The 22500-nt window shown below is 40.4% G+C and overlaps 1 protein-coding gene across 1 annotated transcript in view; it reads right to left on the reverse strand.

The window, feature by feature from the left end:
• Nucleotides 1–22500, reverse strand: part of EYS (eyes shut homolog) — a 1562674-nt gene that overhangs the window by 23493 nt on the left and 1516681 nt on the right. The window contains 5 exon segments of the mRNA XM_071219700.1: nt 3819–3991; nt 11817–11852; nt 12906–12919; nt 17302–17318; nt 21135–21180. Coding sequence (XP_071075801.1) covers nt 3819–3991; nt 11817–11852; nt 12906–12919; nt 17302–17318; nt 21135–21180 — 286 coding nt within the window.

The raw sequence follows: 22500 nt of genomic DNA on the forward strand, positions 1-22500 counted from the left end.
AGACTCACCAGGAACGTCTATGCCTGTTGATATTCAAGGAGCTTCATGTTTATATGAACCTTAGCATTGTTACATATAATTCACTTTCTCCCTGGGGTTCACTCATGATTTATGGGTTGTGTTGAGAAACACAGAAAGAAGCCTAAATAATTAAAATGTGTGTTCCTAGGAATCATATCTAGCACTTACTTATTTTTTACCTTTAAAAAGTATTATAAAATTGTAGAGACAGGGGACCTAGCATACACGTAACCACATTCTTATTAATCATCATGATGGGATTGAAAGTGAGGAAGTAAAGACTAAAGTTTATCTTTTTTTCCTATGAAGAAAGCTTGTGCATTACCTGCCGTATTCCCACTTGGCTAAATGCACCTGAAAATGAGCACCTGAAAACAGCACCCCGTGGTGATGTCTGAAATAGCCCTCTCTAGTGCCATGGACCTATTTCTCCATTACTGGGAAAACCAAAGGGTTGGCAGGAGAGCATCATGTGTGAGGAAGTAGGAAGAATTAAAGTTCTCCATTAGCTTAAATTAATTGCAATGAAAACTGGGGCTAGGTGAACCATAAAGTACTCTTGGAATCAAGGACTGTCTAAGAAGCTTAAAAATGCCAGCATGTGCGTGGCTTTCTTTACCTTAGGGAATGAGAAATGAGTGGAAGGAAAATTGCACTATGGAGGGAGAGAATGTAAGAAAAACAGAAACATTTTCAATATTTGCTAGGCTAAAAGTTAAAAACACACGTTATGAAATCTCATTTGGCTGAGTGTCAGCGATACACAATAGCTAGAATTTAGTATAAACCTGTTCCAAGAAAAAAAGCAATTTGCAATAATGTGCAAAAAAAGTAAATTGAGAGGAGAGATTGTATGATTCGGGAAATGTTATATGTGTACTTGTAAATCATAAATTCTAACAAGAAAGAGCAATAACATAGAAGAAAAGAGCAAATGAATAAGATTTGAGTCTATGGGAAAAGAAACTGGTTGCATTTTCTATCTTGCAAAAATAATTGGAAACCAGAATTCTGCCTAAATAGAATATTTTAATGACTAAGATGGATTGCAAAATATTCTACCCTAGTTTAATCTATTACGATTTCTTTCTTCTTTTTTAAAAAATCCTCACCTGAGGATATGTTTATTGATTTTTAGAGAATTGGAGGGAGGGAGGAAAGGAGGGAGAGCAAGAGAGAAAGAGAGGGAGAGAGAGACAGAGAGAGAGAGAGGGAGAAAGAGAGAAACATCGATGTGAGAGAAAAACGTTGATCTATTGTCAACCGGGTATGAAACCCGCAACTTTTCGCGTGTATGGGACAGTGCTCCAGTCAACTGAGCCACCCAGCCAGGGCCGTCACGATTTCTTTTTAAGATTAACAGTCCTTGTGAAATATCCAACCCGGATGCTGCTTTTTGCGGGCAGCTTTCTTTATCTTTAGTTTCATTTTTAAAACTGGTTTAGGCCCCTGGGTGTTTAAAAACACGCATCTGAGCTAGTTCCTGAGCCAGACAATGTGAACATTGAGGATTAATGTACTTCTGGGGACTCGGCTCAGATATTTTGAATCACTTTTGGTGGCTGTGATTCTTAAAGCCATTGGATTCAAGTGATTGGTCTATTCATATTTTATTAGCACAGCACGAGACCTCCCTGGAATTCCAAAGAAATTTGGGATGAAGCCATAGGGAAAAGAATATATGCCAATCAGGAAATGTCTTTTTCTTGTCTTTAAATGGATTTTCTTTCTGTCAGCTGTAGGTGAATGTTTTAAGGTACTTGAAGGATCACATGTTTTCCATTAGTGAGACATTCCAGGAGTAAGGCATAGATGAAATGAGATTTCACTACTTAAGTTGGAATGCTGGTATGAGAAATTTTCCCCAACCTCCTTCTCAGAGACATACACGTACTTCAAATACCTAAGACAATTTAAAGCACAGGGACAAGGACATTTTGTTGACTGATTTTGCACACCATAGACTGTACAAGTTCCCACTTATTTCCTGTGACTGCTAGTTTTTATATTTTGATTGTGGAGTATAACCGATACAGTATCATGGGGGACTCACTGGACTGGCAGGGTGAAGACTTAAATCCTCAGTCCTGCCCATTCGTAGTTTTGCTTTTAACCCCTTTTTAAGGTAGAAAGAATTGGGATTAAGTGATTTTTTAAGGCTCTTTTCAACCCTAACCTTCGAAAACTTATTTAAAGTAAAATTTTAGTTTTGGAGATATTTGGTTTTTAATGATTATGCTTTCTTAGATAATTGGAGTGTGATAGTTGTTGATAAAATATTACCTCTACATCATTAGTCCCTATGCTCTATTTACTTAAGGAATGGCTATTATGAGGGACAGCTAAGATCTAGAAATGGTGTTGCTGAATTTGTTTATCATCCACTGTGCCTTTAAGCTGCAAAAGTCTGGCCTGCCCTCTTGCTGCTATCGCTAACCCTCATGCTAACTTGTTCTATTATGGAATTTTGCTGTGTATAATGCGCACTTTTTTGCCCAAATTTTTGAGGGAAAAGTAAGGATGTGCATTATACATGGGTAGTACCTGAAATCCCTTGTATCTGTTCTTGTGTTTTGTAGTAATTTGTGCCACAAAATTTCTTGTACCATACTATGTTCAAAAAGAAGTGCTAAAATTCCTTTATAATAAAACCCCCCAAGTATCTAAATATAAATAAATAAGTAATTGAATTAAGTACTTGGCTGGCTTCATCCCTGAAATTTCTCTCCCTTTGCACAGGAGCTAATGTATGTGCCTCTTGCTACTCCTGAGAGTTTTGAGTAAAGTGGAAGGTACAGAAGGGAGAAGCTCAGAGAGTGAGCCTTCTTCTGGAATTGAGCTGTGAACACAAGTGCACTCAGTTGGACTGCATTTAGCATAAAACATCTAGACCACCTCAACTAAACAGACAGATGGTTTAGAGTTAATAAAAACAATTCTAAAAGCAAAGTTGTATTTTTGTTCTACCAAACTGTGAGGACTATCTTATCTATGAAATATAATGTCATATGTATTAGGGAGAAAAGAGAGTAGTCCTTTATTAGGATATATATGAGGTCAGTTTGGAAAAAGCCCAGCCATTGTTAACATAACGAGAATGGTTTGCATGACATGGATGTAACCTGGCAGTCAAGGAGAGTAGGCTGGAATGCACATGCGTGAACAATGATTACTTCACTGTACTAGTCAGTGGGGTGGTAGAAGCAGTTGAGTGAGCATGTGTCCTGTGTGGCCAGCACATTCAAAATGACTGAGGGAGTAGAGCAACAATTCTGCATCAAATTTTGTGTTAAGCTTGAACATTCCTCCATGGGAACTATTGGGATGACTCAGAAGGCTGCAGCTATGGCCAACTTGTGTTTGGCAGCTTCATCACGACAACAGGCTCACTCATGCATCACATCTTGTACAGAGTTTTTTGGCAAGACATCAAATCACCCAGGTGACTCAGCCTGCCCCCTACAGCTCAAATTGGCACCCTGTGACTTCTGGTTTTTCCTAAAACTAAAATCACTTGAAAGGGAAGAGACTTCAGACCATCGACGAGATTCAGGAGAATATGACAGGGTAGCTGATGGTGTTTGGGAGAACTGTGTGAGGTCCCAAGGTACCTACTTTGAAGGAGACTGAGGCTTCATTGTCTTATGTACAATGGTTCTTTTATCTTCTTCAATAAATGTCTCTATTTTTCATATTACATGGCTGGACACCTTGGGCCAGCCATGTATTTCATTTTACTTTCCCAAAAGGAAACCGACTTAAATTTGTGGACAGCATGAGTCCAAGTTCTGCCTCACCTTGTTCACAGTAGACTCCAGTGGCTCCGAGAGGACAGAAACAAGTGTATCCGTGAGGCAATGAGGCGCAAGTTGCTCCTTTGCTGCACTGGTGTGGAGGGTCATGTTCAGGGTCACAGGTGGAAACTGTCTCCGTGCAGAAGGCGCCTTTCCACCCAGTGGAGCAGTCACAGCTGTAGGTTGAGAAAAAGACCACATATTTGAGCACTTGAGTAGAGACAGACATATACTGGTGTATCAATTGTCCTGATGTTACCATGGCAATTTTGATTGAGGTTCCAAGATTATCAAAGTGAATTGTAATTCAAACTACCAAGATCCAAATTGTCAAAGAAAAGAGCTAATAACTGGTTATGAGATTACTGGACTCCATCCGCATCAAGGATTTAAAAAGGTTCAGGATGTGGAAATTGAAAGAAAATTGTGCAAGAATGATTTCTTTGGACAAAACAGCATTGTAAGTCCTTTTCCCCACCCCACAGTACCACCCAGGAGGAAGGCTGTGAATGGAGTTGCTGATTCCTAACCTTAAGCCTTGTTGTGTGTTCTGTGCCATAGGGTCCTGGGCTGCAGAAGAAGCTGCAAACCCCTCCAGAGATGGAGCCATGGCAGCAAACCCCAAGGATAAATTGTGGCCCTCTGAGCTGGGGTTAATTTGGGACATATGAAAGGGATCTTGGCCAGAGGGTATCCTGGCAGCTGAGGAGAACATGGGAGTAAAGGTAATCAGTTAAGTACTGGGGCAGAATCTGAGAGGTAAAAGGGAGAACCCAGTTTGAAGAGAGATCTTGTCTGGGTTGAGACAGTGACCTTGGGAGCAGCCTAGCAGGGCATCTCTAATGGACTCACTAGAGGTAGCATTGCCACATAAAATGAAGGAGACGTAATGAAGTTTAAATGTCAGGTAAACAATGAATATATTTTTAGTATAAGTATATCCTATGCAATATTTGACTTTCAAATAAGCAATGTTTGACATATACTAAAAAATGATTTGTTATTTATCTGGAATTCCAATTTATTTTAAGTGTCCTGTATTTTCCCCCCTAAATCTGTCCACCCTACACCAGGGCACATGGGAGGAAGAGTTAAATTTAAATCCTCACCAGGCCTGGAGAGCACTAAACCATTGGACCACAGTGTGAAGCCCATTCCGGCGTGGTGTGGGGCACGAGTCAGGAACCACTTGGCTAGGGAGAGGGCGGCAGTAGCTCGCTCGCACCTCCTTCAGAGACTTCCCATTCGTGCCGTAAGCCCTGGCTCGATTTAGTCTTGAAGGGTAGAGTGTTGTTAACATTTTGATAGACCCTTTGAATGAATGAACTGAGAGTGTATTTGTGAATTAAAGTGTCTATTAACGGAGTCAAAGCAGAAAATTCAACTGCCTTCCCCATGTTTTAATCCAGGACCAAGCAAAGGACTCCTCCCCCTAAGCAGTGTAAAAAGAGGGTGAGAGACCTAAGTGAACTGCTTTATGAATACACACATCCATGGCTCCTGGGTCACTCACAGTCACTGGCTCTGAGTTCCTTACAATGGTCCTTGCTTACTGGTAAACTGAAGACACCGATGACGTTAACAGCACGGCTGGGTAGTGAAAAGGCATCGCCAGCAGTACAATTTCTAATGTAAGCAAGTTGAGATAGGGCAAGTAGCAAACAGAAGTCTTTTTAATCTTGGGTTTTTTTTTTCCGTTAGGCTGAAAGAATCCCACAGATTCTGGAGACTAAAGGCAGCTCATACATGTCCTCTAGGTGGGTCCGTCTGTATGACCCACTATAAGCCATGTAGCGGAGGAGGTAAGGGCAATGAACACTCCGCAACCATCAGTAACAGCCTTGACCATTTTATAGAAATGATAGGTAAGAGTTTCATGAAATTGAGATTAAACAAAAAGGCCACGGCAAGACAGACTTTTTTTTTTAGCACTTAACATGTATTTTTCCACTACTTTCTCTAAGCAAACGTAACACTAAAATTGCTGGGAAAAATTTCCCTGGCTGGTGTGGCTCAGTTGGTTGGAGTGTCGTCCCCTAACCTGAAGGTTTGCAAGTTCGATTCTCAGTTAGGATACATGCTGAGGTTACGGGTTTGGTCCCCAGTTGAGGTGTGTATGGGAGGCAACCAATTGATGCTTCTCTCTCTCATCAATGTTTCTCTCTCTCCCTTCCTTTCCCCCTTCCTCTCTCTCCAAAAGCAAGGAGAAAAAATTTTCGTCAGGTGAGGGTAAAAAAATTAATAAAAAATAAAAATGCTGGGAAAATTGGATTTTCAGATGTAAAAGAATGCAGTTAGACTCTTATTACCATTCACAAACGTTATCTGGAGATGAATTAAAGACCTGAAATCACAAAATTTAAGACCTGAAGCCACAAAACACCTAGAAGAAAATAGTGTTCAGTTTTGCTTTTTCTTAAACTTCATATAAATGTAATGACATTGTATATAATCTTCAATTACTGCCTTTCTCTCAGGATTATATTTTTGGGATTCACCCATGTTGATACATTACCTGTTGCATTATTTGTCAGTGTGAGAAGAATTCTTGTTTTTGTATTGTTGAAATTTCAGTATTTTCTTTTATGGTTTGCATTTTTTCTGACTTAAGAAATATTTCCCTATTCCAAGGTTGGAAACATATTTTACCAATATGTTGTCTCCCAAAATCATTATGGATTTTCCCTTTTACATTTAAGTCTTCATACACCAGAAATTACTGTGATCGATAGGGGTAGAGATTGTATTACAGTTTTCCATGTGGGTGACATGAGGGTCCTAGCAATCTTTATTCCATCGTTCATCGTTTTCCACTGGGGAGCCGTGTCCGTTCATGCGTGGTCCTGTGCCTCTCTGTCCTGTCCATTAGCCTGTTGGTCCACCCTTGTGCCAATACCACACTGTCTTAACTTCTCCGACTTAATAGCAGGTGTTGAAATCTAGGGTGGCAAGCTCAGCAATCTTGCTCTGTCCACAAGTGTCTTGACTATTCTCAGCCTTTTGCTCGTTCGCATATTGAACATATTGATTGAACACACAAGAACATATTGATTTTAGCCCTGGCCAGGTTGCTCACTTGGTTGGTCCATTGTCTCTTACACCAAAAGTTTGTGGGTTTGACCCCCGGTCAGGGCACATACAAGGTACAAGTTCCATCCCCTGTTGGGGCACGCATGGGAAGCAACCAATTGATGTTTCTCCCTCCCATTCATGTTTCTCTCTCTCTCTTCTTGTCTCTCTAGGATCAATAAACATATCCTTGGGTGAGGATTAAAAAAAAAGAACATATTGATTTCAAATTCCCTTATTTTCCTCTGGTATTGGGCAATCTAATCAAATTTGTACTTCATCAAAACTTATTATTATTGTTGCTGTTTTAGTGTTTACTATGTGCATAGCACTCTCTTAGGTCATCAGGATGGGCAAAAGATGTGTAGGGCGTGAGCACCGGCCTGGCTGAGACGGCTGTGCTGGGTACGGCACCGCTGGGAGGCACCTGCGGGGGGAGCCCGGGGAGCGGCACAGAGAAGTGCCTCGGAACCCAGAATAACTTGGCGGATGAGAACGTAATTAACATCGTGCCACGTGTTCACCCATGCACTGTTAGAGGATGGTTGTAGGAGGATTTTAAAACAAAAATTCTCATCTGTCTGGAATTTACAGAGAGAGGCATAGGCACATCCACTAAATGGTAACAGCAAACGAAAATCTCTGAGGATATTGTCATCTCATTAAGTAGGGTGTTTATGTGGGTCAGGATGGAAGAAAATTTCTATGCTAACTGTATCTAAGCTAATAGTTGTGCAAAATAAAAGTGTGAAAAGTTGTTAAGGTTTTCCAAACGGAGAAAAACAAAATACAAAATTAACCTGCTGCAAAATTACATGACTTTGATTATTGTTTGACAATCACAAAGCACAAAATATGTAAATACCTTTTATACAAAATGGATTGTCTTAATAGTTTCATAAAATAAAAAAACCATAGTAATTTATATTACAGAATTTTTATATAAAACTGAAATTCTAATGTGATTACTTTTTTATGATGATTGCGCCACCTAGTGGTTTGTTTTTGTCACTTGGAAAAATAGGAAGAACAAAATCTCATTGCATTATAGACAGACTTGGCAATGGTAAAATATTTATTTTTATGTTAAGTATAGCTTAAATCACATTAAGCTTAACATCTAATGCAGATGGCATAAACTTATTTGGAAAATAGCATCTTAAATAAATCCTCATATAATTCTTAGAATTTTTAGGTTTGAAGCAACTAGGTACTCGTACAAAGATTTTAAAAATCACTTAAAATCACTTTCAAGTACCATATACCACTTCCTTACATTATATTTTAAGAGAGATTTTCGTTAGAATGATTTTTCTTTTTCTTTCCTCCCTGGCTTCTTTAGAACCCTACGAAATGTAGATAATAAAACATCTCACATAGATTGTTGTTATTTTCCACTTTGTGTAACAACATTTTTTTTAACCCTTGAAATTACTTCATTAACATTTCTTCCTTTAACCACAAAAGTACTCTCCTGCCCTAAGGAAGAGTAGGTTTTGGAGAAGCATATGTGTGAGGTGGGGTGTCCATAAAGTGGAAAAAGTAGGAAAAAAGGAAGGGTAGATGTGCATTCATTCAAAGAATGTATTTATACACAGAGTGAGGTAGAAGTAGGTTTACAGTTGTGAGTACATGAAACAAAGAGTTTGTTCTTGTGTCATTATTTATAAAGTATTGTATTATTTTCCATACAAGCAACGGTAAACCTGCTTTGCCCCCCGCGTAACTTTACAGGCTAACTGCCTGCCACTGTACATGGCACTGGGGATGTCACAACACTAAGGCCTTATTTTTGGCCTCATGAAGTTGCTGCTTTTGGGGGATATCTGATTAGTAAGCAGACAATGTTAATACAATGTGCCAAGTGCGAACGAGTACCATGGAAGCCCATGGAAAGGGTGCCTAAGCAATTTTAGTGAGTTGGGGAAGGCTTCGGCAGTGAGACCTGCCTACATGAGTGAGTGCTTCGAGGGCGAGGAGCAGTAGAAGATGATGCTGTAGAGGAGACCTGAGCTTCAGGGCTTTGAATAACAGGCCGAGATAGGGTGGCTTTTAAGTGACAGACGTACGGGGAATGATGTGAAGGATGAGGCGTATATTAAGAATATTAATTCTGTATGTATGGGATGACTCCATGATATAACAATAAACTCTCTAGTGATGTAAATCTAATTTTGGTGGGGTCTTACTATATCTTTACCACTAGAACAGGGGTCGGCAAACTTTGGCAGTTTCAAGTTTGCTTTATGGGCCACAAACACTCTTTTCAATAACTCCACTCTGCCGCTACTGAAAGCAGCCAAAGACAATCCCCAAATGAATGGGTGTGGCTGTAGCCCCACAGAGCTGTGCACACAGCAGCAGGCGGTGGGCCAGATTTCGCCCACAGGACATAGTTGGCCGACCCCTGCACTGGATCATTAATTCCACGGGACTAATTAATTAATTCATTCCACGGTAGCAGAGATGAGGTCTGTTTTACTCTCTGCTGTAGTCCCAGGCCTAAAACATTTCCTGGAGTATTGTACTTTCTCACTGAATATCTGGGGAATAAATAAGTAAGTAAATGAATGGGTCATAACTAGGACAAGGAAGTGGATGAACACAAAGAGGCCTGGACCGAGAAATGGCTTTGAGGATGGGAAGGCTGAAGTCGATGTGAGAGGCGTCTGGTGAGTGTGTCGCTGCAGGAGGTGAAAGACGGTAGTAACGGCGAGCGTTTACTCAGGCTTAACGTGTGCCAGGCACTCTTCTAAGCACTTCAAATGTATTTACTCATGGAATCCTCCTTATGACTCTACGAGGAGGGTGCGATTAGAAGCTCATTTTGCAGAGGGGGAGCGTGAGCAACAGAGAAGTTAAGCAAATTACATGGCCAGTAGTAGGGGAGGGAGTGCTCATATTAACTGCCGTTCTGTGTTTCTTAACCTCATGGCAGTCTTTGGGGCTTTCAGGATTAATTGGCTGAAAGAATATGGTGCCGTTGGTGAGAAAGGGGTATTCAGAGAGGAGCCCTGAGTCAGAGGTGAGAGCAAGTGCGTAAAGGGCCTTTTCTGGGCGGACAAAGGAGCATAGCAGGCAAGTGGCTGAAGCATTTCCTCTACAATAGCTAAGAGTATTCAAAAGATACTGAGCGAGGAATCATTGGCAGTACTCATAGAACTGTTTTCTCAGCTCATGTCCATTAAAAAATGTCAGCCATCCTAAGTTGGGAATAAATAAAGAATAGTTTATGTGTTCTTCTGCCTCTAAACATAGAGCGATAGCACAGAAGAAAATGTGAGACATTTTGAGTAACACCTGGTTGTAAGGGCAATTGAGAGTTGAGTGTTGGAGTGTGTTTTTACTAATATACTTCATTATTTTACATCTGTGCACTTAGAACGAAATGGATTTACTGTATTTTGCCATGAATAATGTGCACTTTTTTGCCAAAATTTTTGAAGGAAAAATAAAGACGTGCATTATACATGGGTATAATGATTACGTGATCCCAGGTATAATACTCACAAAAATGTGGGTGTGCATTATATCTGGCAAAATACAGTAAATTCCTAAATGCAAATAAATTCTTTGCTTTTTATTGTCAATTTTATAGCTCAGAAATATCTATGGATTAATTTTTCTCATTACAGCAGATATTCAACATGAAGAATTTAATTTTCTTTTAATTCACCAATTTGAAGACTTGTAGAGATTAGGATAAACGTGGATATATAAAAATTAACTGAAAATGAGATGGTCGAAAATTTAATATTCTTTGCTGGAAGATCACTTGAATATCATTCTTTTGCTTACTTAATATTTACCAAAAAAGGAGCAATGGTGAGCCACTCCCCTTTGTTACCAGGGTGAATACAAAACAGAAAACAGTTCTGTCCCCAAGGACTTGGAGGTAATTTTTTGGTAACAATGTATTTGTATGATATTCAGCATTTATCAAGACTTCACCTTAGTGTCAGGCTTTAAGTACTTTGTATGTAGTAACTTATTTAATGCCCTCAATAACTACAATTATTAGTCTTGAGTGTGCAAGTGAAAAAACTGTGACTCAGAAGAGATAATCTCTGCTTAATCTGCTTGTTCAGTTTAGCTGTCAAATATTCTCATTGTCTTAAATCAGAGGGAATCTTGTCTATGTCTGAGGCTAATGAGGGTGAAGCACTGAAACCCTCAGTGTGAGATAAGAGCAGGAAGGGAAAGTTCTTGCAGAGGATTTATTGAGCTGGATCTGTAAGAAAGTTTTGGTAACAGATTCGTGGGTTTTCTGTGCATAAGCAAAAGCACAGATACAGTACTTAAAATGAAATCTACGTGCTTTGATAAAAAAGTCATGAATAATGGAGTAGCTATGTGTTACTTAATAAGAGATGATCACATTGCCTAAAGGACTCCGCTTCTGCATGCATAATAACTCACTTCTCTGCTCTTTGTAGGAAAAGGGAATTACTGCTGAATCTCCTAAAACCTCTGTTGTGTTGGATGGCCGCATGCATGTCAAATCGCTTTTCTTTATGATTTATTTCTGTTTGAGTAACAAGTTAGGAGAAGGAGGTAAGTGCGATAGGTTGCATATCATTTTACCTGCCAAAATTTACTGGATGTCAAATGACACACGCAAAAATCGAGCCTTTGAAAAATACACAGACAAGCACCGGAACGGGGGAACCTCGCGGTAGCGGAATGTGATGGCACGTCAAGGCTCGACACGCTTGCACACGTTTCCCCGTGGCCTTCCTATCTCTGATGATATCTCGGAGGGTATAGGAAGCGTGAGACGAAACTCCTCCTGATAAAAAAGTGCCGGCACTCCTGTGCGGGCCTCCGTCCGGACGGTTCTGCTCTCCAGGTGAGGGGCAAACGCTGGATTAAGCTAACAGTGGCACTCAGTGCCTCGCAGAGAGGGAGACGTTGGGGGGGCAATTATTTAGCTGAGTTGCTGTAGGAGATGGTGAGCATGAACCTGGACTACGGATAGAGGATACAGTAAGCGAATTGCTTTTGCCTGAGCACAGGAGAGAAATTAGGTTTGTTCTAAGCGAGAGGGTCGGTTGGAGCACAAAGAAGCCAGGAGAAGAATATAGAGATGGGCCGTGGCGTTGGGACGGCCGCCCCACGGTAACCTTTCCACCGGGGAAAGCCCAAGAGCAACGAACCTTTCTGTTGCACAGCATCGGTGCGTACTTCTCCTCCCTTGCACCAGTGTGAACAGTCTGACGTGTCTTAAAGTGTGAGTGACTTTGCTCATGTAGCAAAAGTCAGAGAAACTGCTTGTCGCTTTTAGGCATACGTGGTAGAGAGAAGGCCTTGGGAACACACACTTTTCTTCTGGCATCTGCATTAATCTTGGAAAGGTCTTTGACCTTTCACCGGATCCTTGAAGGTATCTGTGAGCCACCGAATATTTGGGAAACTGTGGATCAGGGAGATTTTGTGCTCACTGATAGATTTATGTTGTAAATAAGCCTCATTTTTGAACTTAGTATAATTCTCTGATGCATTTCCTATTTGACAGCCCCATTCTCTGAGCTCCTACTGGACTTCCTGTCTGTGCTGCTCATTTCTACATCTGGTTTTGTAACTTGGTTTTCCTACACTGTGCGTTTTTAAAAGAACATGTTGCCCATCACCCTCAGTCACAGTCAGGACATCACTGTAAGGTCAAACAAAGAACAACTTAAATGAAGTCAAATTTGCTTAAAAACACTTTGTACCACACAAAGGTACGTACGGACGTAAGTTAGAACTAAACAAACCTTTCTTTTCTTTTTTTTTTTAACCTAGGCTACTAGCAACAGAAATAGTTTACTGTTTCTCTGTTGCATCAGAGCTCATCCCAGGAGCATCAAGGCCTGACTTGAACTCTGCCTTATTACAGCCCCATTTGAGAAATTGGATTAGAGTGCAGCTGCATCTGTGTTTGCTCACTGACGTCCCTGGAGCAGGCAGGCAGGGCTTTTAGCAGTTTCCGGAAGCCCAGCACTGGGTCCAAGCCTTATCAAGCCCCACTTCCCTCCTTACTTGGCACAAGACATCTTGTGTACCCAGACGATGCCTTCCACCTCCAGCTGCGAGGAGTGGAAGTAAAGTCAGCATTTACAGTTTATAATTTTTTAAAATAGCATTAAGCTGTTAAGACACTTGGAGTGGCTTTGAGATTTTGTTTTTAGAATTGATTCCGAACACCATGACATTTATAATTCTGGGTTGGGACTTGCTTCTTGAACATTTAAACATTTTTATTATATGCTATTTTTCAAGGAAAGATTGAACTTCAGCTTTGAGCTGTCAATGACGTTACCCGGAAATTCAGTTTAATATTACCCTCTGACTCAGGTGCAAAATGAAAGTGTGAAACTGTATCGAGAGCCTGGGACAAGGGCAGAAGAAAACTTCTTAAACACTGTAGGAAAGTGTAATTCTCCTTAAACTTGTGCTGCTGCTGAAGTTGGACGGCCAGGAGTGGGAACCTGAATGTTTCGAAACAACATCATTGAGGTATAATTTACATACCATAAGATCCACCTCTTAAGTTTAGGGAGCCATTAAGTTTAATGCCATGTCAGTTATAAGAGCTACCTCTCATTCTGCTGTAATGTTTCACATGCCATTGATACAGTAAATATTTTGTTGTTGTGTCAATAAGAGAATTTCCAACACTGGTCACCATTTGATAAGAAAGGTTTTAGAATCCTGTAAAAAAAACTTGTCAGAGGTATCTGTCTTTACTCAGGCTTATTTGTTATTCAAATCAAGGTTCTCGTGCTAGTCTATGAGATACAGCTTTCCACCCACACAAGATTTTATGAAATCCCAGGGCATGTCTTATGAGGCAATGTACTTCCCATTTGGAGAAAATATGAAATGCCAATTGAAGATAACATCAAGTTTTTTTTTTTTTAAGATTATTTATTTGCATGCCCCAACCGGCTCACAACCCAGGCAGGTGCCCTGAGGGGGAATCGAACTGGCAACCTTTCTGTTGGCAGGCCAGCACTCAACCCATTGAGCCACACCATCCAGGGCATGTCGACATTTAAAAAAAGACTGAGAATAAATGAATAGATTACATCCAGAAGATAAAGAGTACTTAACACCAGTCATCTAAATTGCTAAGTGCTTTCAAATTCATCTCTTAATATTTAGGTCCTGAGAGAATCTTGATCCAGGAACTGGGAGATTCGGTTTTGGGTCCTGTGGTACCACTCACAAAATGCTGGTACATCCTCTTGTTTAATCATAATCTCCTGGGCTTAGTTTCCCATGCATTAAATTGGGGCTAGGATAGTTCCTAATTCAGAAAGTTTTAAACAAGGGCAATGAAAATAATGTATATAAAAATGCTTTTTTGGTCACAAAATGCTGTAAGATATTACTTTTATTATCACAAGTCAAGAAAATTTTCTATGGTGATCAAAACAATCTTCAAATAGTTGTGTCCATCTATACATGGCACCACGTATTCCAAGATTAACACATGTGGCTCTTATGCTGGAACAGGCCCCTTGTTCCAAATGGGGTAATAAGGAGTTAGGATGAATTTCCTTCCTGCATCTTCCCTTAACTTTTCTACTGGCACTTCCCATTTTTTATGATCACATTCTTTATTATCATAAGTTTATTTATTATCTCAGTTAAAACAAAACAAAAACACCTAATAAGTCACCTGAAGAATGGCCACATTTTTTTAGATAAGGTGAGGTAAATTTGTACCTCCAAATAAAGCTTAGTTGGAGAGCAAATGACAATGCATAATTTATAAAGCAAATAAAAGGTTTCATTAAAAATTTTAGCGTGGCCCTGGTGGTGTGGCTCAGTTGGTTGGAGCCTCCTCCCCTGGACTAAAAGGTTGAGGGTTCGATCTCCAGTCAGAGAGGTAAGAGAAGGCAGCTAATCCGTGTTTCTCTCTCACATTGGTGTTCTTTTTTTTTTTCCTCTCTCTCCCTTTCTCTTTAAAAGCAATGAAAAAAATGTCCTCGGGTGAGGATGAAAAGAATTGTAAGGTGTTTGCAGCTGCCGCCAAGCCGCCGTTGCTCTCTAATGCCAGCGCCATCTCTAGCTGGGGAGTTGCAAGCAGAAAAGGGAGTAACTCCACACTATTGCAGGTACAAAGCATGCTCTCTACAAACCGACCGGTGGTAAAGCGCAGAGGAAGCAACTGGCTACAAAAGCCGCCAGCGTGAGTGTGCCCTCTACTGGACAAGTGAAGAAACCTCATCGTTACAGCCCTGGTACTTCTGCTCTCTGAGAAATTAGACGTTATCAGAAGTCCCCTGAACTTCTGTTCTGATCCTCAAACTTCCCTTCCAGAATCTGGTGTGATTTATTGCTCAGCGCTTCAAAACAGATCTGCGCTTCCAGGGCACAGCTATTGGTGCTTTGCAGCAGGCAAGTGAGGTCTGTCTGGTTGGCTTTTTTGAAGACACCATCCAGTGTGCTCTCCATGCCAAATGTGTGACAATTATCCCAAAGACATTCAGCTAGCATCCTGCAAATGTGGATAACGTGCTTAAGAATCCACTATGATGGTGACCATTTCATTCTTTAAAAAAAAGCCTTTTTTTCTCTTCATCTTATTATTGGTAGTTCTGAACATCATATATGTGTGTGTGTATATATTCCCCCCGCTCCATAGGGTCAAAAGGTACCTAAGTATTTGATTGGAATTGGAAAGTAGGGGACAGAAATCAGGGGTTGGCAGTTTTTTTTCATGTTCATTTGTGTGTGATTCTTTGAAAAATATATGAATACAGGGACATAAATATTAATGCACATCAAATGTTTCAGTGAACAAATTCCAGCAGTTCTATTTCACAACAACTATAAATAAACCTGTTAAATTTTTCTGGACAATGCCAGAATTTGGATTTTTAAAAAAACAAGTAAATTCCTTATTTATGGCAACTACATGGTGTTTGTAGAACTTGTATTCTACAGTAGATTCCATCCATCCATTCACTCTGCTTTTATAACTGGGTTGGTCTACATGTAAGTACGTGTCTTCTTAAGATTTTATTTATTTGTTTTTAGAGAGAGGGGAGGGGAAAGAGAGGAGGGAAGCATCAACAAGCACTGATCAGGTGCCTCTCTTATGCACCCTGGCAGGGACTGACCCCACAACCCAGGCATGTGTCCTCACTGGGAGTTGAACCCATGCCCTTCTGCTCTGCAGGGCAATCAGTGCCCGACCAACTGCACACTGGTCATTGACCTGCTGTGAATACCTGTGCATACCTAAGCCTCTGCCCCTTACAACATAACAGGTGCGCTGAGTCAAAGAAATGCAGGCCAAATGAAAGAACAGATCAAAACTCCAAAAACAGAACCAAGTGAGAAGGAGATAGCCAACCTATCAGATGCAGAGGTTCAAAACACTGGTAATCAGGATGCTCGCAGAATTGATTGAGCTTGGTTGAAAAATAGAGGAAGAAGTGAAGGCTATATAAAGTGAGATAAAGAAAAACATACAGGGAACCAACAATGAAGGGAAGGAAACTGGGGTTCAAATTAATGACTTAGAACAGAAGGAAGAAATAAACATTCAACCAGAACAGAATTGAAGAAACAAGAATCCAAAAAAATGAGGAGAGGCTTAGCAATCTCTGGGACAACTTTAAACATTCCAACATTTGAATCATAGGGGTGTGAGAAGGAGAAGAGGAGGAGCAAGAAATTGAAAACTTATTTGAAAAAATAATGAAAGAAAATTTCCCCAATCAGGCAAAGGAAATATACATACAAGTCTAGGAAGCTCAGAGAATCCCAAAGAAATTGGACCCAAGGAGGAACACACCAAGATACATCATAATTAAGTTACCCAAGATTAAAGACAAAGAGAAAATCCTAAAAGCAGCAAGAGAAAAGAAGACAGTTACCTACGAAGGAGTTCCCATAATGCTATTAGCTGATTTTTCAAAAGAAACCTTACAGGCAAGAAGGGGCTGGAAAGAAGTATTCCAAGTCATGAAAGGCAAGGACCTATATCCAAGATTACTCTGTCCTGCAAAGCTATCGTTTAGAATGGAAGGGCAGATAAAGTGCTTCCCAGATAAGGTCAAGTTAAAGGAGTTCATCATCACCAAGCCCTTATTAGATGAGATGTTAAAGGGACTTATCTAAGAAAAAGAAGATCAAAACTATGAACAGAAAAATGACAGCAAACTCACAACTATCAACAACTGAAAAACAAAAACAAAAACAAACTAAGTAAACAACTAAGCAAAGAACAGGAACAGAATCACAGAAATGGAGATCCTATGGAGAGTTATCAGTGGTGAGGGGGAGTGGGGAGAATGGGGAAATGGACCAGGAAATAAGAAGCATAAATGGTAGGTACAAAATAGACAGGGGGAAGTTAAGAATAGTATAGAAAATGGAGAAGCCAAAGAACTTATATGTATGACCCACGGACATGAACTAAGGGGGATGGAGATGCTGGTGGGAGGGGGAGTGCAGGGTGGAGGGGGATAAAGGGGAGAAAGAAATGGGAAAATTGTAATAGCATAATCAATAAAATATAATTAAAAACCAAAAATAACTAATAAAATCAAATCTGATGAAGTCACCCTCCAGCCTAAAGTCTTTTAGTGGCTTTCCATTGCTTAGAATAAAATCACCAGTGAGAAAAGGCAGACAACTGTACTTGAACAACAACAATAAAAAGAATAAAACCACCAAATATCCACATTTCAAAATAAAATAAAATAAAATAAAATCCTCACCCGAGGATATGTCTATTGATTTTAGAGAGAGGAAGGGGGGGAGGCAGAGACAGAGAGAGAGAAACATCTATGTGGAAGAGGAACATCGGTCGGTTGCCTCCCATACGGGCCCCTGCTGGAGCACAGACCTGCTGCCTAGGCGTGTGCCCTGACTGGAATGGGACCTGCAGCCCGTTAGTGTACGGGGTGATGCTGCCACCAGCTGAACCACCCGGCGAGGGCTGTCTCATCTTTAAATGAAATAAATTATAAAATTGATACTCGTTTACTATTTTTAATTGGGGTTTAACATCTTTTAAAATTTATTAGTCATTTGTAATTTTTGATCGCTTATTATGTATTGTTTTTCTCTAGTGAGCATATTAGCTGTTTGTTGTATATTCTAACTACTTTCTCCAGTTTAATATTTGCTATTTAATTTTGTTTATGGTGAAGTTTTTATTTTTACATGGAGACGTTTATAATATGTTGCCACATTTATCTTATTTTTCCTCCACGCATTTTGCATTTTCCCTTAGAAAGGTCTTTTACAGACACATAATGTACGACCTCACTTATATCTGGAATCTTAAAAAAACTGACCCGATGGAAGCAAAGTAGAATGATGGGTGCCAGGGGCTGGAGCTGGGAGGGGTGGGGAGGTGTTGGTCACAGGGCCAGACTTCCAGTTCAGAGATGAGCAGGTCCTGGGGACTCGATGTGCAGCGTGTGAGTGCAGTTAACACCACCTGAAGTTTGCTGAGCAAGCAGATCTGAAATGTGCTCGCCACAGACACACACAGGAAACTGACTGTTAGGTGATGAATGTGCTAATTAACTTGATTGTGGTGTTCTTTTCATAATGTATATATATATACCAAATCATTGCGTTGTACACATTAAATGTACATAATTTTTGTTTGTCAATTAGACCTCAATGCATTTGGAAAAAGGGTCTTTTCCACTCCAACATTAAATAAATGTAAACAAAAGGGCAGTTCAATGAATAATTTATGGAATTGTTTAGGATACTGAGAAATAATTTTATTCATTTCCCTCTGCACTTACTCAGAGTTTGTTTACAATGTAGTTTCAAATCAATATGGATATTAACCATAAACAGGGTCTTGAAAATAATAAAAGACTGGCTAGATTGGATTTTACTTGAAAAACATTTTTTGAAGCTAAAGGTATGGAATAATTCCTCTTGGTGAAGAAAAATGGGTTAAGTTTTGAAAGGTCAAGAGTTTATTTTTTAACTTAATTCTCACTAACAAGCATGGTCCTTAAAGCACGCACCAGTATTGTCTCATTATGAGAGAATTGTAATTTTCTTCCTTAGATTTAATCTTTGTTCTTCCCCCAAGCCATCTAAGGTTACACAAAAAAGCACTAATATGGCGTATGAATGAAGAAATGAGTGAATGAATGCTCGCTGCTTTATACTGAGTAACCAGACCGCTAGACGGACACAGCAGGGTTTTCCATGGCTTCTGCAGAGTGGAAGGTACTCAGCAGACAGCAAAAGAGGATTGAAGTCAGGTGGGTCCCAGTTCAGTTCCAATCTCTCCCACATAATGGCTAGATGACCCAAATCTAACTGAGTGCCAATCTTTTCACCTTTAAAATGGTGACAAAAATACTCCACGGGTTTAGAGGAGTAAGATAACATGCGTAAACCGGCCAGTTGTAAAGCCTGACAGTTGGATCTTGTATTTTACCCACCAGCCCCAGCCTCTACCACACTGTCTCAGAAATCCTTTGTTTAGAAGATTTTCTTTATTTTAGTTTTAGAGAGAGGGGAAGGGAGGGAGAAAGAAAGGAGGGCAACGTCCATGTGAGAGAGAAACATCGATTGGTTGCCTCTTGCACACACACCCACTGAGACCAAGCCCAGAACCCAGTCGTGTGCCCTGCCTGGGAATTGAACTGGTGATATTTTGCTTTGCGGGACAACATACAACCCACTGAGCCACACCAGTCAGGGCAGAAATCCTTTATCTCCATTATAAAAAATTCTTTTTAACAAAAATTGTAGGATGCTAATACTAAGTGTTATAGTTTTTATACTTGTGCACCAAAACACTTTGCTAAATGTATTGTCTGAAACTGTTCACTTTAAACCTCTTCTCTTTTATATGGATAAGAAATACTTTTGTTATGAGGAACTGCTGAAGTATGTTTCTGACTAAAAATGTGGCAATGCTATATTTAGAGAAATATTTAGCCAATACAAATAGTTAAAGGTGTTTATTTTAGAGAAATGCTTCCTCTCAGTCAACATATCACCGATTTAAAGGCAATTATAGTAGAAGCTGTTTGTAGAATGTATATTGTATAATTTCACTCCTATTAATATAGCAGATAAAATGTAATCTGCTTAGTATAGCACGATGCAACAGGTACTCAATACATACATCTTATATGTGATATAGTAGTTATGATACAGAATTTTAGAGCCATTCATACTGGCCAAGTTCCAAATAAGCAATGGCTTTTTTTTTTTGAAAGTAAAAGAATATTTAAATTATTCCAGTAAAATCATTGTTCTTCTTATGGACTCTTTTGAAAAGTCTCATACAATTAAAAAAAGAGAGAAAAAAGTTGAACTAGCAAGAAACTGCCCGTCCTGACAAGGTGGGCACTACGGACGGAGCGACGCTTCTTCACAGTGCTGTTAGTGAGCCTGCGTCTAGGTTGTATTCACTGTATTCAGCTGATTAATAAGAATTTAATAATTCCTCTATCAATGAACACTAGTTGCGGTAACGCTAGAATAGTAGATAGATGGGGTAATAGATTTCCCGATGTTCACATTAGTCAAAAGTAATTTTCAGTTCTATATCCTGTCTAGTAGGTCTGTCAGAGAAAGTAAAGGATCTTAGAACATTGATGAAAGCTATGGACCTTCTAGCAAAATGCACACAGGCATGTACAGTTGATTTCAGGAGGCTCAGGAACCCCCTATAGCCCATCCCGACCCTCAACCTGGGAACCTTGCACCTTGGTAGTAGATGCAACTTTGGAGATTTGTATTTTAGACCTAGAACTTCTGGATTAGAGTCCGTCACCAGGAGTGTTTATAGAAACGTGAAAGCCTGAATCAGATACTGTGTGTGATTTAACCCCCATTCTAAAGAACAATAATTAGGCCTTATTTATATGTTTTAGTGATGTTGGAATTTAATAATTAGGCTAAGACAGGATTAGTTATTAAATTCTTCCATAAGTCTATTTGCTTTGGCATGATTAATTAATGTAGCGATTTCCAAATCTGGAAAGGCTTTCTGAAATGCAAATTTTTAGATGCCTTCCTAGAAATTTCAATTAAGTAGTTCTGGTATAGAGTTCAGAAATTGGTATTTTAAAGCAGTCACCCTATATTATTCTCTAGAGCCAACAGAGGTCAGTTTTGGGGAATCATAGGAGGCAGACATGAAGCGAGAATTCAAGAGACAAATGATAAAACTAGGGGCTTCTAAGGTCTTGGGGCTTCCATAAGATTGTGGATTAAGTGGCAGTTCCCAAGATTTCCACCCTAACTCAGGACAGTGGCAGCCAACACGCCTCCCTCTGGATAAGGGCGATCCCAGCGTCTCTCTCACAGGAAGGGCAAGCTGTTGGTGTGCTCACACACTCAAGGAGAAGATGACAGGCTTTGCAGAGAGCCTCCCTTTGTTCTCCTTCTCAAGATGTGAAGAAAAGTTCCTAACAGAAGGGCGAAAAAAAAAAAAAGACAACAGCAAGAAACCAGGAAGCACTGGACTTTAGTAAATGTGAAACTGTCAAGTCCAACGCCAACAGGATGGAGCACTGATATTAGTTAATATTTACTGTTTATCATGTACTGCTGCTTTCTGGGTTGAGCACTTAGCATTATTGTAGTTACCTGATTGCCTCGCAAGAACCCTCTGGGGTAGGTATTTTTATTTTACAGAAAATGGCAGCTCGGAGAGTTTAAGTAGAAGGCTCAGACTGACATGGCCGCTGGGCTGCAGCGCCCAGGTCTGGAGACGGCCTGCCTGCAGGGCCTGTGCTCTCACCCACTGTCTGCCTGGAGCCGGGGCACCTCCTGCCAGCAGCACCACCGTCGTCGTGAACACAGGGAGCCCTCTAAGCCAGGTACTAATCTGTGTTCTCTTTCCATAACTCACTCTCAGAACTACAAGCCAGACAATTGCTGTTATTGTCCCATTTTACAGATGAGGCACGGCGAGGCACGGGGCAGTTCCTAGCCAGGGCCATGAAGCTGGCTGGTGGCAGAGCTGAGGTGCAGACCCAGGCAGTTGGGTTCCAGAGTCCACACTCTTGTCCTTGATGCGACGTCCAGAGTGTTTGTGTCAGCATCACGTCTGTGATTGAATGACAGCAGGTTGTGGTGGCTCCCCAAGGAGACTCTGTTTCATTGAGGAGAAGATGTGCTGCTTACGCATTCCTAAGTTCACCCATCCTTTTCCTTGAACTTAATGTTTTTAAAAACTCATTGATTTGTTACGCCCTTACAATCCTTTTCAGATTGTTTCCCACTATGAAAGAGCTGTTGAGCTCTTGATTTTTTTTTTTTTTTTACCGTAGTGCCTTAATATTTTTCAAACCAGGCATCAGCACTGATCACACATTCAAAGAAAAAGTTTCTTTGAGAGCCTTGGCACAATGAACTCATTTCATCGAAGCCTGACCTTGTACTGTATTGGATTTGCTGTGTTGCTTTTATATGTTTCAAGTGCATGGCCTTCTGCATCACTGGGCAGAAGTCACTGAAGGTGGGGAGAAGGTTGATGCCAGGCACGCAGGGAACTCAAGTGCCTGAAATGGCTTTGGATGTCTCATAGGGACATGTATCACATCCTGGTCACCCTCCCTTGATTTCTGATAGAGGCCAGGCTGGTCATGGGTGAGCAGCTCAGGACACTGTA

This window comes from Desmodus rotundus, chromosome 11 (assembly GCF_022682495.2).
Source record: "Desmodus rotundus isolate HL8 chromosome 11, HLdesRot8A.1, whole genome shotgun sequence".
Classification (NCBI taxonomy): domain Eukaryota; kingdom Metazoa; phylum Chordata; class Mammalia; order Chiroptera; family Phyllostomidae; genus Desmodus; species Desmodus rotundus.